This window comes from Thermobia domestica, chromosome 4 (genome assembly GCF_964235325.1).
Source record: "Thermobia domestica chromosome 4, izTheDome1.hap1.1, whole genome shotgun sequence".
NCBI classification, from domain to species: Eukaryota; Metazoa; Arthropoda; class Insecta; order Zygentoma; family Lepismatidae; genus Thermobia; species Thermobia domestica.
Window position 1 is genome coordinate 309765080 of NC_137457.1, and position 23162 is coordinate 309788241.

Sequence of the window (23162 nt, forward strand, 5' to 3'; positions counted from 1 at the left end):
GGCGCCTACTGTTGAATGTGTATGTTTCTTTTGTGGTGTCATGCACTGAGAAATTGGGAGGATAACTTCTGCGTTTCTTTTGTTGTGTTCCAAAACGATTTCATTGCCTTTTGCGTTTTTGTTTTGTTCCGAAACGTTTTCATTGCCTTCTGCGTTACCATTAAAGAAAGCAGCCATGGATTGCTAACTCACAGTTGATGTATCTGTACTCCTTTTTTTAAAGTTGCATGTTTGGTTGTGTACTGTCTCTCCACTATTAAGATTTACTAGTGTTACTGATGTACGTCGTAAATTGTGTAGCATCTTTTTTGCTACTAATTACATTTGGCTATCCTCACTGCGCATTTCAAGCAATCCATTCCCCATAGCTAAACTAAAACTTACGTTGGAGAACTGAAATGTGTTCAGAGCTCTAGAGGCATCTTTTACAACTGTGCATTTGGACGTTACATTTGTATTATTAGTAACCTGTTTCCAGGCTAATAATTTTGTTTTCCCATTTCTGTACTGTACTATACTATATGATTTTGCACTTGACGTATTACTTATTAATTGATTTACCTTGTCTACAATCAAAAGCTTACCTCTGCGGTTTAAATGTAAACCATGCTGAGTATGGTGCGTGCGGTCGAGAGACTCAAGATCGACAATATGTACATTAGTATACTTGTTACATAATTTCATGATTTCCTGATTGGTTCTCCTCACTTCTAAATTGACCCAAGATTTATCAATTAAGTCGTACCGGTGAGGGACTGTACAAACCACAACATTGGTATTACTTAATTTACCTAATACACTTTCATAAGCAGCTATTACACTATTTGCTTCGTTTTTAGATACATCATTAGTTCCAGTGATTATTAACACATAATCCTCTTTTGTGAGTTTTTCTGTTTCTTGTACGCAGTCCTTCAACACTTGCTCAGATCGAGCTCCTGGCTTAACAAAATTAACTGTTCTTACCTTATTTAGTTTGTTTTTCATAAGTGTACCTAACCTACGACCTTGGTTATCTGATAATATAACTAGTTTGTTGAGGTTACTTTCCTGTCTATTACTCCCTTCAGCATTCCTATTTCTTCTGTTATTTTGTCGAGTCACTTTTACGTGTTCTCAGCTTGTTATGGGTTTCACCGTCTTGAAAGAATTTCGGGATACTTTCCCTGTCCTGCGACGTACTACTTTTAAAATGTTCTTTGACCATTTCATCTTCAAGCACTACAAATCTTTTCTGAGTTCTAATGCCTTCTGGTGAACCTACCTGTTGATATTGTGTGCTGTTTACATTACGCATACAAATTTGCGACTTCAGATTACATCGCGATTTGCTTTTATTTGTTTCTTCCTTTTCTTTGTCCTCCAATAACTGCGTTTCGTATTTACTGTTGGATTTTACAATTACATTGTTTTCCTTTTACCGAACATTTCCAACAAATTTTGCTGAGTTTTTAGCTATTGGTTGGTTGACACTATTAAAGGCCGCGCCTCCATTGCTTCCGAATGCGATTGCGAAATTCCCAGCACGTGTAAATAAATAGGAGTGCCTCGACTAGTTCCGACCTGCGAACTGCGAAAACCGACGAAAGGATGCGAATGAGAACGATCCCAACATGCTGGGATTGTTCGTCCGAACTCGTGCGAACGGAGAGTCGTCTGGAGGGAAATTGAGCGCTACGTGAGAGAAGAAAGTTTGTTTTGCGTGAAAGCAGACGACGTTTCGAGGTGCGGAGATGAAAATAAAAATAAAAATGGAAATAGATATTGATGCTTTAATAAATTGTGTATTTGATAAAGTTCCATTGTGAACCAAGCTCATCCAGATTACCACAAACGACAAATCGTGAACAAATTATGGGCAGATGGAAGTAAAGAACTTGGTTTGGAAGGTATATATATATATATATATATATATATATATATATATATATATATATATATATATATATATATATATATATATATATATATAAAATTTTCTTTGTTTTCTCTTTAAAATATGAAGATTTAATTAATACACGAACCGCAACTTTTTATTAAATTTATATTTCCTCTTCGTTCCTCAAATAATGATTTTACGAATACATGTAATTATTTACTAATATGTGAGAAACAGCAAAAATGTTCTTTTTTTTACTCCTGGAGAAAATTTTCTTAGAAAGTTGGTTGATTTTGCAATCTCTAATTTTATTTCATTAATTTATTTTAAAGTGAAAATAGCGGTTACCACAGAAGCATAATAATAACAGGTGCGACATTCACTCTATTTTGCACACAAAGGAAATTTATTATTATTATTATTATTATTATTATTATTATTATTATTATTATTATTATTATTATTATTATTATTATTATTATTGTTATTATGATTTGACAGTCAGTTAAAGTTTTCTAATCATATAAATTGTATTGTACAAGGTGCCAGAAGGATAATAGGTTTTATTTTTAAACAGTGGCGTGTATTTCAAAGAGATAAAACGTATGTGTTTCTATATAAATTACTTGTAAGAGCAAAATTGGAATTTGGTTTGGTAATTTGGAACAGCATTTCTAAAACTTTGACAAACAAGATTGAATCTGTGCAAAAATGTTTTATTCGACTCCTATGTTTTAAAATGAAAATGAGCTATTAGTCACATAGTTATGAATATTGGACTGATTATTGGGGTTTAGAAAGCCTTATGAATAGACGAAAAAATTTCGACAGAGTATGCATGCAAAAAATACTAGATAACATTTATATCAGTGAATATTGTTTACAAAACATAGGTTTTAAAGTGCCAAATCATAGCATAAGAAATACCATGATTTTAGTTCCTCTGAATTGGAAATGTGAAATTTTAAAAAGATTAACATATTCTTTAAGCTCATTTTAGACTTATCGTATCAAACAATGTGAAAGTTTTATGTGATCTGACTGATAGTTTTTAATCAACGACGTTTAGAAACATTAAGTCAAATGTAATTTTATGACTGCTGTTCTTAGCTTCTTGTTGTTTTAGATGGATGGAAAACTTGATAGGTTTTACTGCGTTGACAAGGAATTATTTCTGCTTAGCCGACTTTTAGCTACATTGTGTTTTATATTAGTACCCTTCTTTTTATTGTTTTCTTTCTTATTATTTATTTTTAGTAGTATTATTATTCCATCGCATACTCTGATACCAAGTGCTGTATTTTTGCCGAAAGCTGTTCGCGGCACTAAAATAAAGATTATTATTATTATTATTATTATTATTATTGCTCTGAAAACTTTAAGATATGAATTTTAAAGCAAAAATATATCACATTGAAGGTTTGAAAGAAACCTTGCAACTTGATTCGCATTCACAAAACTTCGGATGTAGTAGAGGCACATGAATTCGCAGTTCGCATTTGCATTCGCGTTCGCAATCGCATTCGGATGCAATGGAGGCACGGCCTTATGCACTGAATGAGAAACATTGTTTCTTTTCACCTGTTGAAGGCTGTTGCTTTCTTGTGAATTGGGGTGTACATTAATATTGGGTTTTACAATTTCACTCCAAGATTCACTTCCATTTTCGTTTTGAGAGATTTGTCCATTATTCTGCAGAATGTCTTTAGATAATATGTCTATTATTAACTGTTTCGATAGAATTTCTTCTAGTTTTGCATGCAGTTCTGTTTGCAATTTCTCACAATTAACACAAAATGAACCCTCCATTGTGTAACATAAACAAAAATCTAACACAAAGAAACTATAATTTTCAATATCAATACGATTTTTCTGAAACCATAATTTGAGCTTAAACCGTTACACTAGTTAGCAACACTACATTTCAGCAATTTATGTAATATGTAAACAAAAGATGTTTTAGTGAATTGTAGTAATCGTTGATTCATTTTTCTCTTGGTAAGTAAATTTGGCAAATTTTCACTGCAAATTACAAAGAACCAACGGTGCAGACTTCTTTTACGGATCCATACTTAAATTCATTGCATATAGTGGTGCAGATTGATTATACGGAAAGTACAAGTTTTTTAGTGTCATGCTAGTGATGGGAGTTTTATCGGTAAATATCTTTTTGGTATTACCTGGGTATGAACCCAAATTGATATATATAAGGGTTATTTTCGTTTTCAAACCTATATGTGGTACAGACGTACTTTAGCAGTGCATAAAATAATGAAAAAGTAACATTAGATTTAGTAGAAGCTACAACAAATATCAAAAGGCAATACATTTATTATTTTCATTAATAGAAATGAGTTATGTAGTGGTTCCTGTTTTGATAATAGTAACATAAAAGAAGCATGTTTTCTCCAGGAACATGTTTTTAAGAACTGATGACCCTGAAAAAGACTACATTTTTTTGCTATAAATAAAGAAACTAAAAAAGTACATGGAACGCGGATAAGTACTTTTCTTTTTATTTAGAATCTGTAAGTTACTAGCCACTAAAGAGCACAAATGCTATCTAACTGACTTCAGAGCAGGAACGCAACAGGGGTCCCAAGTAGGAGCGTGAGAGTGCGTCCGTACGGAGCAGGCGTGTCAGCGAAGGTGAGTATACACAAGCAAGGGTAGTGCAAAAAAAAGTAAATAGCATAAAATTACGGTACGTGTTAAATTATGTATTTCTACGTTACTAAAGACGTTATAAGGAACTATGTTTAGCAGAAGGGGTCCAGCTCTTTTCTCTAAAAAAAATGTTACAATTTTGGTAATTTCTGTTCGCATTCGGTTAGTTTAGGGTAGGGTTGGTTAGTTTAAGTTAGGTTAGGTTAGTTTAGTTTATGTTACATTAGTTTAGAAATCCAGCATAATTTTCCAAAAAATCACAGAATTTCTCTTATCTCTACTAATATTACGTTAGTTTAGGTTAGTTCAGATTAGCTTACGTTAGTTTATGTTAGGTTAGATTTGGTTATGTTATGTTACGTCTAAGTACTTGCATCACTCATTTGTCCTGTAAATTTTGCGTTTTTTACGTGCTTGTGGACCTCTTGTTCTAAACATACTCCGTTATAAGTAATATACAATACAATGTTAACTTCCGCAGATGGCGGTCCCGAAATACAAAATCAACGAAGAAATGAACAGAAGCAGTTATTGTTAACCACTTATATATTAACCTGTAAGAAAAAAAAGTGACTGATAATACTTGTGGTATTATGTAGTTTCTCCCCTAAAATCACTTGGTAGTGTATCGTTATTTGTAACTGTGATGTAACCATGAGTATAGTGTGTGGATACATGGCATAAAAACAGAAGTGCATAAAACTCGAACCGACTTGTGCTACATGGGCACAAAAATGCACGAATGCTGTCTAACCGAGTCAGTTTAGGAGCGCAGCGAGGGGTCCTGAGCGGTAGAGATTAGGTGCGTTCGCAGGGAGCACCCACGTCAGCGACGGTAGATGTATTCATAAACGATGTCGCTTACAGTTTCTCATTATGTCACACTACCGGCTTTGAGGCCGTCAATGGATTTGGGGGAGATTCTAAATGCTTACCAATACTTGTCTTAAACTAAGGTTGTGTCGTCTGACTTTTATTAAAATACCTGTCCTTAGGGGAGTTAAAGGAGTTTCAGATTGTGCCTAAGGTAGATTATCTGACAAGCTCCTCATGTTAGGAAGAAGAAACTTCGCATATAAACCCCGTATTAAGAAGAATTCTACACAAGCCGCACGTTTTCGGAAATTCCTCTTTTACGAGGAAGAAAAATGACAATATCCATTTTTTTAAAATCAATACATTAAAAATTACATAAGTTTGTCTAATTCAAAAGCTCAGTATTTAAAAAGAAACGAATACCTGTCCCACCTTTTCTGGAGAGGAGAGAGAGGAGTAATTTGGAATAGCATTTCCTATATTTTCCAAGCGATGTTTTCTGAGTCACCACAGGAAAATAGTTATATCGCTTGAAATTAATTTTTATAAACATAGTCTGTTTTCGAGCAGTCGTTTTGTAATTTCATTTTTTACTAAACTGAATGTTTTTAGGGAGGAGGAAAGGTTCAGAATGTATGTGAGAAATATATCTTACTATCCCCTTAATTTTAGAATATGAAATTCGAAATATAGATTCTTTATTAAATATAAGTAATCGCGTGCCCCAGCGTTCTCAAAACTTCCATTTCTAAAGAGGTAAGTGGATAGTTGGTATGTCCGTTTTTTGATTTCAAATTTTGTATTCAGAAAATGGCCAAAGTGACATGATATTTGAACCGTTTAAAATGATTGTTTGAATATAGGCCTGTTGGGTCCACCTGCGATTTTATATTTCGATTGTAATGCTTTCCGTGTGCGTTACTATACTTTTGATACAGATTCAGACCTTAATTGGAATGGATGTAGCAATACAGAACTATAGGAAGAAGAAGCATATAATGCTGTTTCTGAAATAAATTATTTCGTTTATAACACCAATGCGGTTTAGAAAAAATGAGCGCACGTATGGTTAGAGATCTGAAAGTAACTGCAGGAGATAGATTTCTTTACTCCGATGCAGTAAATGACAGCTTATTGATTATGAAAATATTAATCGTGTAGATGCAAGAAATATTTGATATCTAACGAAGAGCAACATATATATATATATAGTAGAAGCATACAGAATTTTTTACATGTTCCTTTTCCTATTGGCAACGAATCATAAGCAAAAATTCATCATTATTTTTGTGCCATTTTCTTTCTTGTTATTATTGCGCTTATTGCTTTGTATATATTTTAAGATAACTAGTGTTACTACATATTTCTATTGTCATCTAATACCTAAATTCAGCATTGAAGAGTACGATCACAACCGTGCTAAATATTTTAGGAATCGAAACTCCCATTTCGAATTAGTGACTCAGGAAATCGTTTTCAAAAATTGCCGGATCACTGGAATGATACTAAAATTTAATCATTCTTTACTCTGGTACACAATAAAGGTAAGCGTACTTCCTTCATCAATTTTTTTTTTTTTTTTTTGTTTCTACTTTAAATCATCTTAGCTGTGAATTCCATGTCTCAATCTCAAAGTTGTAAAACTAGCTTTAGTTTCGAAATTGTAGCTGCGGCTTACCTTTTGCAAGTTTTTACCGTACATTTAAGTATAACATGAAATTGTTATTTAAATAACGTTTTAGCTTTCGAAATGAAAGTAAGAATATTTTCCTTGTTGAATAACAATATATTAAATTTTGAACACTAAGTTTTATTATTAATGTAAAGGTAAGTTGTAATTAATACATAAATGACACATATTATTATTAAGTGTTCTCAGAATTCCTTTATATAAATCTATTTTATATTAAACATGCTTAGTCTGTACATTCTCTTCTAACTTTTTAATTTGAATTCTCTAATACTCCGTACACGTTTATCTGAAAATTTATTCTTAAACTTACGTTAAAAGCGCATCTCTATATGCCTTTTCCTAAGATTTTTACTGCGTTTAGTGTAGAAAATATTTCCAAGTAATTTTTTAAAGATTTATCTATGTATATAAGTCTTGTTTCGCCGGTTATTAATGTAGCATTATAATTTTTTTTTATGTTTTCAGAATTATCCATTTCCTTTAAATACTGAATGTACCAGGTTTCTTTTTGAAGGATCTTTATTAAAATTAAGAATGTCGTCCAACTGTTCTAACATTACTGTGACTAAATGTGGAGTAAAAGTAGAAAATGTCTCTACCGAAGACCGTAATTTTCAAGGAAGTAATAGTGATAGGAGTAAAAGGATTTTTAATAATCCCATTGCATTGGATTCTGGATTACATTTGAAACACGGAATATCATCAGAAAATGAAACTGAGGATTATAATGACGCAAACCCTAAAATGTTAAACGCAAATTTAGTAACTGAATTTAAGAGGGTTGTGAAACATAATGAACATGACGTAATAGGAGATTGGAAACTAAGCACGAAAGCAATATGTGTTATCGAACCTTTGTCAAAATGTAGTTTGCCATCAAATGAGAAATTTTACGAAAAACTGGAACTCAGTAAGACAGAGATCTCTGATGTTAAATGTACTAGAGAAGAATCAAGAAGTTACAAGTCTAGAATAATTAATGATGTAAAAACTGGGGTGACCATGGCGAAACCTAAGCATAAGGAAATTGATGTCAGTTGTCAGAAACCCAGGTAAGAGTACATTTTACTTGTCACGAAATTTAACTTTGACACTAATACTTCTAGTTTTTTAAGATTTTTTTTCTATTTTCAATATCTTGCATATATCACATTATTTGAGGTACTTGATTAAGATATAAAGCTTTGCGCTCGACATTTATTTATTTTATTTTATTTTATTTTTTTAGTAAACTCCCTGTGTCAAATGTTTTCAACGGCGGAAAAAGGCAGTGCATATTATTTTAGGTGAACAGTTAATTTGTTTATTTTAGAGTATAATATTATGAAACAGAGTTTGCATATTTATTTATATATTTCAAGTTACATACATCACTTTCATAAATGTAAATGTTTGCGCATTAATTTCGAAATGTCCTCAACGGGACGACTGTGTTATATAGTTCGGATTTTCCCTTCAAATATTCTCCATTAATACAAATAACTATCTTTTTTGTGTGTAATGTAATATGAAACAAAGCTCAAGGTATAACTGTGCATCGCATCCCTCACTTTTATGTTATGATTTCTCTCTTCTTCTCCCAAAACATTTTAATGTTCATCAAACAGTGATTTAAGTTCCTCTGTCTTCTTGTTTGGGGAGGAAGAGGGATTTAGGTGAAGCTCTTTGCGTTTTAGATGTACTTACACTCCAACCACCTTTCCTAGGACGGACTTGGACTCTCAGACACTTTTACTAATGGTTCTTTTATTAAATTCCTTCAAAATACTTTGGCGATTTCATAAGTTCAACATTTTCGGCAATGATGATACAAATCTGTACCTTTAGGTTAAATAAGAAATATTATAGATTTTATTTTCATCCTTTTTCAGCAGCGAGGCCTTATACCACGAAGCCTAAAGTACGATCCGAACTACTGTAGGGTATTCAATGCTCACACTGTGGGAATCCAACCGGCCCATCGCGTATCAAAGGCGCTTGTTCCACTCACTAGCCCAGCAAGGAAGAACAACTGTTTGCCCAGTTCAAAGTTTATGTGCCAAATATGTATCTAGCTGTCGTTTTGTTTCCATGTTCTTATTTACCACGAAAGGAAATATCCACAATAGAAACAGGCTTACTTTTGAATGCAAAGGCAATCTAAAATTAGAGATGCACGATCGCGTAGATACTCTGTTATTTGAAACGAAAGCAAAATTAACGTGTTACTGGAAGGAGAAAATTGAGTCACATTTCTGTAAACTTATCTGACACGAAGTTGTGCTTTTTATGTGTGCATGTTCAAAACATAACGATAAAAATATATGCTTTTTAAAGTGTGTCATGCAAACAAAACGTGTTATAAGTAAAATATATATATATATATATATATATATATATATATATATATATATATTGTTTCTAAAATAACTAGATATATATCAACCACGCTCACATTCCATACATAGAGGTCACTATACAAAATAAGTAAAAAAAATTACAATAATATACAAGGAAAAAATCCGCTTACAGATCATTGCGTGTGCCTTTGAGAGAGATTCGTTTATATATTTTTCTTTCTGTCTCTTATTTAAATTCGCAGATACGGTATTTTACTTTTTGAGTATATAAGGAGTCGAATGGGCCATAATAAACAGGTAAAGTTCAAACTATGTTCAGAAACGATCTCTCTATTCTTCTGCTGTTTACCAAATAATAAAACGACGAGATCAAAGTAACAGTGAGAATGACCACCAGAAGTAACAAGTAACCAGTAGAATTCATTGAAAATATCACTTTCAGTGCCTTGTAATGGGCGGAGAGGGCTAATAGATCAATTTTCTAGACCCCATCCTAAGGCCGTAATGTACTTCAAGGCATATATATATATATAGATAGATAGATAGATTGATATCTGTGTATGTGTGTGTGTGTTTGTGTATACGTATAGGGCCTAAATTTAGATTTTCAACAATTTTTTTACCGTCCTTTGTTTTCAAGATACAAGATTGAAATTTTGCACACGTATTTTGAACGTGAAACGTGATCAAAATTTGATAGACCTACAGAGACCTGTGTTGTCCTTTGTATAAATTTGAATTTGCTTGAAATTCATTTCTTCCACTGGACGTCGTTCTCATTTTTGCTCCGAGCTCCTCCGTGACTAAGCGGTTAGCGTACGCGCCTTTGGCGTGGGAAGCCTGGGTTTGATTCCCGGCGGGAGCTCATGTGGTTTGGATTCCACGTTCATCAGTAGGTCCACGTTTCATATAGCCTCGCTGCTGAACGGGACGTTAAACTCAAAATCGTCTCAGCTAAGCTCATTTGTACTCCGAAATTGTAAAAAATTATACGAACTTTCATTCGCTAATTCAGGAATGCATCTAAAGAGGAAATGCACACCTACAGGATGTAATCTTCAAGATATGACTTCTCCAGTAGATAACTGATGAATATGTACTTTTAAAATGTCAACAGCTGTTTTATTAAGAAAATTTAATGAATGTGAAGTAATATTGGTATTATTGAAATATCTATTTAGTCTGCGCCACTTTTTTAATACTTACGTATTGTTTGATATCAATAAAAATGAGTAACTACTCTAGAGAAGTCCTCCTCGAGAATCGGATTAATCACATCTGGATTAATCTCCCGCAATTTGGTATCAATAAAACAAGCCACTACTCAGGTCTAGACTGCTCCAGATTTATGAACGTTCATTCGTGATTCCTCTGCGCGTCAATAAAAGAAGTGATTACTCATTTCTATCACCTGTCGGGTGGTCGTTCCGTTGTAATTAATCTATAGCGCAGTACCCTAAACGCCATGGAAGGGATAAGTAGTAACAACAGTTTCAATTAAAGTGTATTTGGGGATATTATAAGTTTCCAGTGGTACTTTCGAAAACACAGCCACCAGAAAGTAAACGAAGGAAAGCCGTAGCTTTGAAAACAATTAGAGTAAAATGAAATATCAAATACATCAGCGAATGAGAAAGGAATCCAAAAGAACATCTTTAATATTTGAACAAGAGTGATAGAAAAAACTAATTTAAAAAAAGCGGAAAACAATAAAGTATCTGAAACCATGGGAACAAGCGTACTGGAGCTGACGGATGCTGAATCGAATCCAGCAATATCAAAATTAACACGAAAAGTGCATATTACGTGTTGTCCAGCGTCTTGTAGACATCTTTGTTTCCTTCCTCGCGGGGCCGCGGTGGCTCAGTGGTAGAGCGTTCACCTCTGGTGCTGGGTCCCGGGTTCGATCCCAGCCCCCGCCAAGTGAACTTTGTGGTGGACAAACACCGTGTGCGTGGGTTTTCTCTGGGTTCTCCCGTTTCCTCCACTTTCTTCATTCCACCATTTCATTCATTACTTATTATCACCGTCTCCTTTAGCCTAACCGGCATAGCCGTGGGACGTAAAACTCAAAGATTTCATTTCTTTTTTTCATCTTTGTGTCCTTTAAAGAAGAAAGAAGTTCGCCCAGTCACGTCATAAAGCATGTCCATCTGATTGTTCTTTTATACACCAGACATGTCCGCTTCCGTCTTGCCATAAACAAAATACATACACATGTATACTCCCTTTCTATTAACGTATTCGTCTCCAAAAAATGCTAAGTTTCTTCATTGCCATGTGTGTACAATAGAGAGCTCTGATAGCACCCGGAAATGTATATTTTTTTCCACTCTGGCTTTGCTGCTTACATATTACGCACACTTGCCGGAAACTTAATCCAGTTTTCAGATTTCCCAATAATCGCATCTATTAACCTTGTAATAGTCATAGACATAGTACTTTAAGTTAGCGTACGTGCCTTTGGCGTGGGAGACTTCGGTTCGATTCCCTGCGGGCGCTGATATGGTTCGGATTCCACGTTAATCAGCCGGATGTGGTTCAGGTTCCGTGTCATATAGCCTCGCTCACGAAAAAGACGTTAAAATCAAAGTCAATTTAACGGTACTTTAAGCCACACCAGAATCTTCTGGCACTCCAACCTGGATCACTCTCGTAAAACTAGAAAAACCGCATCTTTTCGTCATTACCCCGAGTTTCGGTTGATTGTCCTAAAAAATGATGTGGTAACCACTCTGTATTTTCTTTAATGAAACAGTGATATTTTTTGTAATCGTCATTTGCAACATTTCTCTGCAGTTTATGTTTTTCTATGCTGCAAAACAATCATATACTGTGCCATGTTTCGCACAAAGTCACCTACTGAGCTTGTTCCACAAATTTGGAGAATATTCTCGCACCACAGAACAGTCTCAGAATTTTATTGGTACCAAAGGCGGAGTAGTTACTCAGCTCGAGAATGCAGGTGTAGTTGCTTTAAAGGTGAGGGCTTTTTCGAGGTCAGCCGAGACGAGTAGTGCTTAGTTCTCAATTTATTGATATCAATGCGAGTAACTACTTCAAAATTGGAAGTAATGAGTAACTTCTCCGTCTTATTGATATCACCCATTAAAAACGTATTTAATCTCTTACTTATACATTATTCGTTGCTTTATTACAGAATTTTAAGATAATAACATTACATTTTGAGTAGTAACTTCAGTAATTCAGTTGTAAATATGCATAGATATTCATCATTTGCACATTGATGGAAAAGGATTAAAAATCTTCCAGTATGATTTCAGACATGTAGCCCAAATTTATACAGAAACAGGTAATAATAGGTTATAACGATCTCCAAAAACAGGCTTTCCCAACTTTGTATTGTATTTCTTTCGTCCCTTTTTCATTCATTTAGCACTGTATTACAATGCATATGAAGTGGACACGTTATTTATATATGAATACAAAAGTAAAAGAAACAATAATAGTAAAAATTACACACACTTGGTTAATAATTAAGCCTTACTTGTTACATCTTATTAAGCTGTACATTTTACGTGACATCATTGTTAAAAATAAACTTAGCAATTATTAAGCAATTATTACTTGCAGTGTATTTAGAAAACCTCTAAGAAAGATCTAATGCTAAAAGCGAGTAATGACATTGATTTACTGTACATCATGTAACATTTCTATTCACTTAGCAGTTCATGTATTCCTCTACCGAGTAAAAGCAATGCTGTGATAAATATTTCTGGAGTTCTTTTTTAAATTTAGCATCAGAGTCTTGAGTTTTTATTTCTTTCGGAAGTTTATTGTAAAGCATGATACCCTCGTATTTACACCCTTTTTCATATAATACTGTTCTGTGTTCTACAATAGAAAATTTTTGTTTGTTTCTTGTATCATGATCATGTCGGTGTTTCACTCGCGTAATGACACCTTGTAGGTGTCTCTTTACAAATATCAATATATTTAAAATATACAAACAGGGTACTGGAAGTATACGAAGCTTTTTAAATATTGGTTTGCAGTGATCTTTTGGTTTAGCAGTTGAACGGCAAAACCATCAACATAATACCATGTACAACTACTCGACTAGGTACAAAAGCGTTTGTTCGTGGAATTACCCAGTGGTTCTAAAAAATACCAGTACGTATCTTCTCTTGATGTTAGTGATACTGATTAACAACCTAAATCAAAAGTAAAATGCACAAGTTGTCCTCAAAATTATACATATCGTAAATCGTAAAGTTTGTATTAAAGACTAACATGTACAATAATAACTATTCGATACTTCTAATAATAACAGTGCTACACGTACAAACTTATTATATTTTCTCTTCCTTAATATTTAGGCAAAAAATTGGAAGAAGTGAGCAGTTTTGTGAAATGACAAAATTGAAAACTAACATGAAAATCAATAGAAATAAAAATGTACATTCATGTGAAGAATGCGGTAAAACTTTTTATGACAAAGGCAACTTGAGAAAACACAAGTACATTCATTCAGGTGAGAAACCATACTCTTGTGACAAATGTGACAAGAAATTTAATCAAAAAGGTAACTTACAAAAACATATTTCAATACATATAGGTGCAAAGCCCTACACTTGTCAAGAATGTAGCTGGCCCTTCCGTGAGGAGTGTTATTTGAGAAGACACATGGCAATCCACAGAAATGAACTTCCATATAAGTGTGATGAATGCAATAAATGCTTTCGTCGTAAGGATTCCCTTAAACCGCACGTACTAATACACCTATGCGACAAGCCTTACTCTTGTGAGAAGTGTGCTAAAAACTTTAGTCGAAAATGTCACTTACAGAGTCATATGCTTACCCATTCAATCGAAAGACCGTACTCTTGCGGGTTGTGCAGGAACTCCTTTCGTTCTAAAAGGAGCTTAAAAGGGCACTTGCTTCAACACTCAGGCGAGAAACCACATTTTTGTCACATATGTTGTTCGTACTTTCGTCAGAAAGGAGATCTAACTAAGCACACGCTAATTCATTCTAATGAAAATCCATTTATCTGTGAAAATTGTGGAAAGAAGTTTAATAGAAAGTCACATTTAACGTCACATATGTTAACTCATATGGTTTTGTATTCAACCTCCAACCAGTATCGTTGTGAGGAATGTGGTAAATCATTTCGTCAGAAGGGTTATTTAAGGTCACATATGCTATGTCATATTGACTCGAATCGTTATACATGTAAGGAATGTGGTAAATCATTTCGTCGAAAGGATTATTTGAGAATCCATATGAGAATACATACAAATACCACCTCACATCTATAATTGTGTTAGCTCTTTAGATTGGAAAGTTACTATCAAACGTCAGAATGTAGAGCATAGCTCCAAAGAATAATATAATTCAGAACTTGTAATATGAGCCTCCAAAAAACAAACCTTGACACTTTAAATGTTACGGTTCTCAAATCTGATATTGTGTAATATATATAATTGAAGCGCTTAGAAGATAATGTTGTTATGTTACATATTTTGAATCGTTTAATTTTGGCGTTCATGCACGTGTTATGTTAGTTAGGCTAATAACACGTCTTTTAGTGATTCCTCGACCCAGTGAAGAGATTTAGAAACGACGAAGAGTGTATGTTACCAGATATAGTTGTAAAAGTCAATTTTCCAAATTATGTTTTTAGTTAAAAATATAACGCAACGTATTGAATAACAATCGTGATCTATATAGTACGTAGTATTAAGTTGATAGACTTTCGCAGCATGAGATTTATTTATATATTTTACGGATGTACCTTTTCGTTACCTTTTCGTACCATTATGCGCTTATGAGTTATATCTTGAAACTCAAATCAATGTTGCGGTACTTTGATGCAGATTACACTCTCAGCAGGGGCGCAGTGACTCAGCGATAGAGTGCTTATCACTGAGGCGTGGGGTCCCTGGTTCAATCCTACCCAAGAACATATGTGGTGGACAGCATTGTGTCCGCGCGATTTCTTGGGGTGGTCTCATTTCCTTCAACATTCTCCTCTTAGAGATGCAAGGTCTAGAAAAACTTTTTTTAAAATAAAGCTATGGCTCTAAAAAAAACTATGAATTTCGAAGTGATTTTTCAGTTTTAATTCTTAACATATTTGCATTATAAATTCCAAAGGATTGACCAATATATATAAAAAGTTTTTAACCTCGTATACAAAAGTAAATACTTTTTCTGAAATTGATACACAAATAACTAGCAAAATTGTATGTAGTATTTTTACTTCAAAATATCCACACCTTCTTTTTGAAACAAAATAAAGTAAATCATGACAGAAATACACTTATATGATACTGCTAAAGAATGCACATCAAGAGCTTCGTTTCGGGTGGTTAAATACATTTTTAAAACTTTCAGTGAAGTTTTCACTGTCATATACTTTGTATGAATATTTCTAAGAAATTATTCGTTTATTGATCACATACGTAATAGACTTCTTACCACCTTTCAGGTATTTCGGACCTGCAAAATCGTTAAAGTTCCGAAGTTTGTAATGCACTGGCTGTTCGTTAAGCTTGCTTGGAATTGGGAAAGTACCGAATTTTCTGTCGATGGATCATATGCATAATAGACTGCTCATCTGAGCGGGTGGTTTCCTACACTGTAGAATATAACAAACATTACAGTTTATCTAGTCCAGAAGGTTACTAAATTTTTAGCAGGAGAAATTCAACATATTGTTACGAAATTCAACGTTTTTTTGTTTACAAGTAAAGAAAGACTGGAATACATTTGTGAAGACTTTAAGAATCAATCACTCTTCCAAGTCACAAGAAAGGCGACAAAACTGATTGCAAAAATTATCGAGGCATTTCTCTTTTATCAACATCCTATGAACACCTCCAAAACATTTTATTAACAAGACTAGTCTCATAAGCAGATGAAATTATTGGAGATTATCAGTGCAGATTTAGTCGAAATCGATCAATTATCGACTAGATATTTATTATTCGACAAATATTCGAAAGGATATAAGAATATATTAGCCAGTACATCAACTGTTTAATGATTTTAGAAAGCCTTCTGACTCGGAAATATTGTACAATATTCTTGCAGAATTTGGAATATAGAAAAAACTAGTTAGATTAATTAAAATGTGTTTAAACTAATTTCAGAGTAAAGTCCAAGTAGAAAAATTCTTCTTCACGATTTTCCACGTCGAGAATGGCCTAAGAGAAGGAGATGCGTTATCGCAATTATTATTCAGTTTTGTATTGGTGTACGCTATAAGGAAAATCAAAGATAGCATCCAGGACCTAGAGCTGAGGGGTATTGACCAAGTGATGGCAAATGCTGATTATATAAATCTGATAGTAGAACAATCGACAGAAATGCAGAGGCCGTATTAAATGCTTGCAGCAACATTGCTTTAGAAGTAAATACAGAGAAAACTAAATACATGGAAGTTCACCGGGATCGTTATACGCTAAATTTTGGACGTGTCAAAATATCAAATAATACTTTCCACAAGAAGCACACTTTCAAATATCTAGAATCAATATTAACAGGTCACAATCCTACCCACGAAAAAATTAAATGTCGACTGAAATCAGGAAATTCGTGTTATTATTCAGTTCAAAATATTTTGTCGAGAAATATAAAGCTTAAAATATATAAAAGGATAATCATGTCTGTTGTGCTGTATGGATGCGAAACATGGTCGCTTACTGTGAGCGAAAAACGCAGACAAAGTGTTTGAGAACAAAATCCGAAGTCGAATATTTGGACCCAGGAGGAACGGGAATGAGGAATGTCGGAAACTTCATAACGAGGAACTACATAATTTATACCGTTTACCAAATTATTAGGATCATCAAGTCTAGGAGGCTCAGGTGGGCAGGTCATGTAACCAGAATGGAAGAAAGTAGAGGCGCTTTCAAAGTTTGACTGGAAATCCAATTGGAAAAAATCCATTAGGAAGGCCGAGGCGCAGATGGGAGGACAATATTAAGGTAGATTTCGCAGAAATAGGAATATTGAGTAGTAACTGGATCGAATTGAATACGGACAGAAGTCAATGGACAGCATTTGTGAAAGCGGCATTGAACCTTCGGATTCCGTAGGCCGTAGAGAGAGAATACATTTAAGTTAAGCACAACTGCGCGGCAAACACGATTGAATGGTTTGCTTTCTCGCTTCTTTCGGGAAGTCCGGGATTGAACCTCGCATTCGAGCATTTTGACAATAATTTATCTTAATTCCATCTGTGAATGTAGAGATAGTGCGTGTACTGTGAATGCTGGTCGACTTCCTTTCTTATCGTTTTTAAACATTTTTAAGTTTTTCGTATTGAAGCATGTACATCGGAATTACTGAATTTCTAAAAGATACGACATATTAATTATGCCTTTATTCATAAACTTCAAGATCCCCTCAAATAGAAATTGGTAATTTAAAAAAAAAATTAATAAGAAAACCCCTCCCAAAATACTTTATCTAAATCCGCAACATATTATCAGTATAAAATGGTCTTCAAGGTTGTATCTGAAAGATTATTGCTGCATATACAAACGAAACGAAATATTAGTTATGCCTGTACCCATAAATTTCAAGGTCCTCCCAAATATAAATTACAGATTTCTAGGAAAAAAACATTAATCAGAGAAACTCCTCCCAAAATACCTTTCTTACTCCGCCATTGATTATTTCTATAAAACGGTATTCAAGGTTGTATCCGGAAGATTATTGCTAAGTCATTGTACAGCTACACTATGACAGAAATGTGGAGGTATGCTCTGACGGAAATATTAAAAATGTACACTTGATGGATATATTGAAATCTTAAGTTTAATTATGTACTAGAAGCTAGAGTACTAAGCTCTAAGAGATCAAACACGTTTTATAAAATTTGAAATGATATCGAGAAGAAAAATGTCGATAACTCAGAAGTTGAAATAAAGTTTAATAGCCTCTGAAATTGCTCTCAAATAGCCGTCGTATGGTATTAAGAAAATGTTATACTCAGATACCAATATAGTATAACCATTTGTCTCCTATTTACTTGCATATTTAAGTTTACTTTCAATAATTAGTTTGTGTCAAATCTATGCATTACTTAACTGCGATGGTCATTTTCTGTGTATTTACTCATTTGAATGAATATTTTCCCTTAAGCAACAAAATACTCTTCACATAAAATATTCTGCTTTAAAATTCAGATGCTAATCAATACATTTTGTAAAGATACTGGAAGTTTTCATAAGTTGTCTCAAAAACATTTTATTTACATAATATATTTTAGATAGGTAACAACTAAATGCGTACATAAAAAGCGGTAATGGTGGTGTGAGAAACAGTAGATGTTTGTTAAATTGCTGCTAATAACACTAGTTAACAAATTTAAACTTTTTGTTTGTTACATGAGAAAAATCATCTGATCTTAAAGGAACTTTTTGCGCTGAATTCGAATATGCACTCGGTTTCTCTCCATCACGTACAGTTTTCCCGTAACAGAGGGATTTTCGGGAAATTCCCTCAAAAATTTCCCTTTTTCAGATATTTTATTCCCCTAGCTCCTGTCCCCTTACATATAGTAACATAGAAATTATACCTAAGTATACCTTGATTTATATTTAATAAACCCTAAAAGTTTCGTAAAAATCGCTTTGTTCTTTCTAGAGAAATAAATATATTTGTATGTATACTGTGTGCACTCTTTATTGCACCTGATAGTAATGCTTTCAGATCTCCTGAGTTGGGATAAAAACGATTTGCTTTATTACTACAAACACAGACATAAAAATGAATTTTTACAATAGTCAGCAACACACTTGTATTGCTCTCTGTAAATTAGAAACGTGTATAAAAATAGAATGTACTTCCAACGTATATTTTTTTTAAACGTACAGTATATGTATATCTTAATACATATATATACAATTCTCCAAGTTTTTTCGTTTTGTTCATGAAATAGTTATCAATATTTGTTATCAAATGTAACAGAATGCAAAAGAAAGAAAGAATGGAATAGAGACTCATTGTTGACAACAATGAACTAATGCAGTCTGAATTTTCCACTACGGTATCGTTTCCCCCGCGCATTTCTTTCTTTCTTGTGTTCTTGACACCTGGTGAGGGAGTTTTGTACATTTTTATATTGACGTGTGGTTTAACACTACTTCACTTTCAAAGTTGTCTTTGCTGCTAAGAGTGCTTTCATGTTTGATCTTAACGGCATTATACCCAACTAAGACCAGAAGTTTAGTTTGTGATCAGTACAATGGCGTCAAGAGCACGGCGTTCGTGTGTTAACTCACCAAATAGTTTTTGTTATATGTGTGGCCAGTTTGTAGTTAAAGGACAGTGTAGATCCATTACGCCATCGGTGAAACTAGCATATTATATATATTTCGGATGTCGTGTGGGAGATCAGGACAAAACTTGGGCACCCAACATAATTTGTGCGTCGTGCTACGTCACTTTACTTGCATGGGCCAAAGGGAAACGGAGGTTCATGAAATTTGCTGTACCAACGGTGTGGAGAGAACCCACCAACCATCTGGATGATTATTATTTTTGTCTCACAGTAGTTAAGGGACATTCTAAAAAAAGCAAATACACAATAAGTTATCCCAACGTTAAATCCTCAATTAGACCTATTTCGCACGGGGATGAACTTCCACTTCCCGAGCCCCCTACCAACTGGGAAGAGATATGGCCAAAAGACTCTGATGATGATCATGACCTTGATGAACCATCGACATCAACATGTACATCCAAGGATCCAACGTTCATCCCTGACTGTGTTCGCGAGCCACATTTCATCCGGCAATGTGAACTTAATGACCTAGTCCGTGATTTGCACCTGACAAAACAAGAGGCGGAACTTCTGGGATCAAGGCTCCAGCAGTGGAACTTATTGGATGCAGAAACGAACATATCAGTGTACAGGAAAAGGCATGTTCAATTTTCAAGCTATTTCTCAATGCAAGATAATGTGTGCGTATGTACGGATATAAATGGGTTGATGGCGGAGCTAGGAATTCCTTACGTTTCAGAAGAATGGAGGTTATTTATCGACGCGTCAGAGGTCAGCCTTAAAGCTGTCCTTTTACATAATGGAAGTAAAAAACCTTCTATACCACTTGCGCACTCAGTGAAGATTGAGGAATCCTATGGCACCATGTCAACTTTGCTAAATCTTATAAATTACAAGGACCATTGTTGGCAAATATGTTGTGATCTCAAGGTAGTTGGTATTTTATTAGGACTGCAGTGCGGTTACACGAAGTACCAATGTTTTTTATGTTTATGGGATAGCCGAGCTGATGACAAACATTATGAAGTGAAGGAATGGGAACCTAGAGTGAATTACGTACCTGGAGAATGCAACGTCAAATACGCTCCTTTGGTAGATCCTAATAAGATATTACTACCGCCACTTCATATCAAGTTAGGACTTATGAAAAACTTTGTCAAAGCCATGGACACATCTGGTGAAGGTTTCAAGTGTTTGCGAGATAAGTTCCCTAACCTGGGTGATGCTAAGATTTCAGCGGGAGTGTTTATTGGTCCCCAAATTAGGAAATTAATGCTTGATGATAGCTTTGACAGCAAGTTAAACAGTGCTGAGCTAGCTGCCTGGACAGCATTTAAGTGTGTTGTGCGCAACTTTCTGGGCAATAACAAAGCTGAGAGTTACACAGAAATCGTACAGGACATGATACAGAAATACAAAGAGTTGGGTTGTAGGATGTCTTTAAAAATCCACTTTTTGCACTCCCACCTCAGCTTCTTTCCTGCTAACCTAGGTGCTCTCAGCGACGAACAGGGGGAAAGATTCCACCAAGATATAATGGCAATGGAGAAAAGGTACCAGGGACGATGGGATCCTTCAATGATGGGGGGACTATTGTTGGGGTCTTGTTAGAGAATGCAACATTTCTTACAAAAGAAGGAAGTAGTGTACGTTTTTGTAACCCAATGGAAGTTTCATATATTGTGATAGTTTTGATTGTCTTTTCATGACCTTTTGGTACATTTGTATTATTGTTTATTGTAAATTGTCACACTTGTAAATTATATTGTATTATATTTTATATATGTGTTTGTGGTAATAAAGCAAAACGTTTTACCTCAACTTAAGTGATCTGAAAGCATTACTATAAGGTGCAATAAACAGTACACACAGTATACATACAAACATATTTATTTCTCTAGAAAGAATAAAGCGATTATTACGAAACTTGGAGGGTTTGTTAAATATGAATCAAAGTATACTTAGGTATAATTTCTATGTTAGTATATGCAAGGGGACAAGATCTTGGGGTGTAAAATAAACGAAAAGGGAAATTTTTGAGGGATTTTCCCGAAAATCCCTCTGTTACGGGAAAATCGTACGTGATGGAGAAAAACCGAGTGCATATTCGAATTCAGCGCAAAAAGTTCCTTTAAGAACAGGTATTTCCTTTTATGTAACAAAACCTTTGTTAACTAGTGTAATTAACGTTTAGACTCGATTTGTGATAATAGAAAATTGAGAAAGAGTTTTGCAAATTTCAGTTGTGTGTGTCATCAATAAATATATAAAATAAACTCTGTCCTGTCCATATATATATATATATGTATATATATATATATATATATATATATATATATATATATATATATATATATATATATACCCCAAAATAAATTTTGGGAAGTGTTTCCAATTCAAGCATACTTTTCTTTATACGTGCTCACCAATTCTTCTTTGTAATTGTAGGGATCGTTATAGTGTAGGAAGATCAAAGAAACATGTAATTCTGTGGCCATATTTTTTCATAGTTGCCTTTTTTGACATATTATAAAACTAATAATATGTTATTATTAACATACCGTTATGCAGAATCATATACAAAACATATTTATAAGATATATTTGTAACAGAAAAAGGCATAGAATAAGACTAATTTTCAACCCTGATATCCTCCTTTACTAGTAAGATATTGTTGTTAGTAGTGAGAAAATAATTTTAAGAGATTTTAAAAGAGAGACCACTGTGATAGAACGTAAATATATCTCGAGCGTGAATACATTTTTTGTGTTTTTATAAATTTCAGGAAAACCGTTTGTTTCTCTGAAAAACGTAACTTTGAAGTTTAATTTTCAGCATTCATAAGCACAGTAAATTACTGTACACTGAGGTGCTAGTATTGTATGTTAAGGAGGTAGCTGTGTCATATCGATTGCACACTAGAAGAGTACAGTTATAATGTACCATTATTTTTATTGTATTGTCAAAAGCTATATGCTTGCTATACTAACAACTAATAACAATTTCACTTTTGTAATACATCTTTCGAAAGAAAACTAGAATGTATTTGTGATTGCTCTGTAATATAGTAACTATTCCTATGGTCAAATAAACTATAAGTTACTTGACGTTTCATCTTATTTTCTATATTATACTTATGAGATTTACCCACATACCGAATGGTGTAACAAATGTTCTGTGTGTACAAATATACAATTTGGAGTAGTTCTTCAAAATTCATGGTGTTTCTATAAATCTGTTATTCGAAAAGATAAACTTCATAGTATCACTTATTTGGATACTAAAATTGAATTGCGAACCGCGAATTTGACAAAAACAATAACAAAAATAATGCTAGTTATTTTGAAGATCAATATTTCTCACAGAGATGTGTAGATAATGTTATTGATGCAACATAGTAGTAACGTAGAGGTTTCTATCCAGTGAGTGTGGGGATCTTTCACTGAAGTGATTGTCGAGAGAATGAAACAGATGGTAATCTGTTGGCGCAAGGTCCTGTGAATATG

The 23162-nt window shown here is 33.9% G+C and overlaps 1 protein-coding gene across 6 annotated transcripts; it reads left to right on the top strand.

Annotated features, from left to right (window-relative positions):
* Positions 1-3662: 3662 nt before the first annotated feature.
* Positions 3663-22757, top strand: LOC145684293 (uncharacterized). 6 transcript variants are annotated; one of them, XM_081756463.1, is made up of 4 exons: positions 3663-3877; positions 6795-6906; positions 7521-8107; positions 15850-19614. In XM_081756463.1, exons 2-4 carry the CDS (start codon positions 6862-6864, stop codon positions 15890-15892), a joined length of 675 nt encoding a protein of 224 aa, XP_081612589.1. In that variant the 5' UTR covers positions 3663-3877; positions 6795-6861; the 3' UTR covers positions 15893-19614. The 6 variants fall into 6 exon arrangements, with proteins under 6 accessions (XP_081612589.1, XP_081612584.1, XP_081612586.1 ...); XM_081756458.1 differs by lacking the exon at positions 15850-19614 and adding an exon at positions 13735-15451 and having other exon boundaries at positions 3665-3877; XM_081756460.1 differs by lacking the exons at positions 6795-6906; positions 15850-19614 and adding an exon at positions 13735-15451 and having other exon boundaries at positions 3666-3877.
* The last annotated feature ends 405 nt before the right edge of the window (positions 22758-23162 follow it).

What these genes read in the sequence shown, in the direction of transcription:
- LOC145684293 (XM_081756457.1), top strand. Translation starts at nt 19,618, where the DNA reads ATGGCGTCAAGAGCACGGCGTTCGTGTGTTAACTCACCAAATAGTTTT.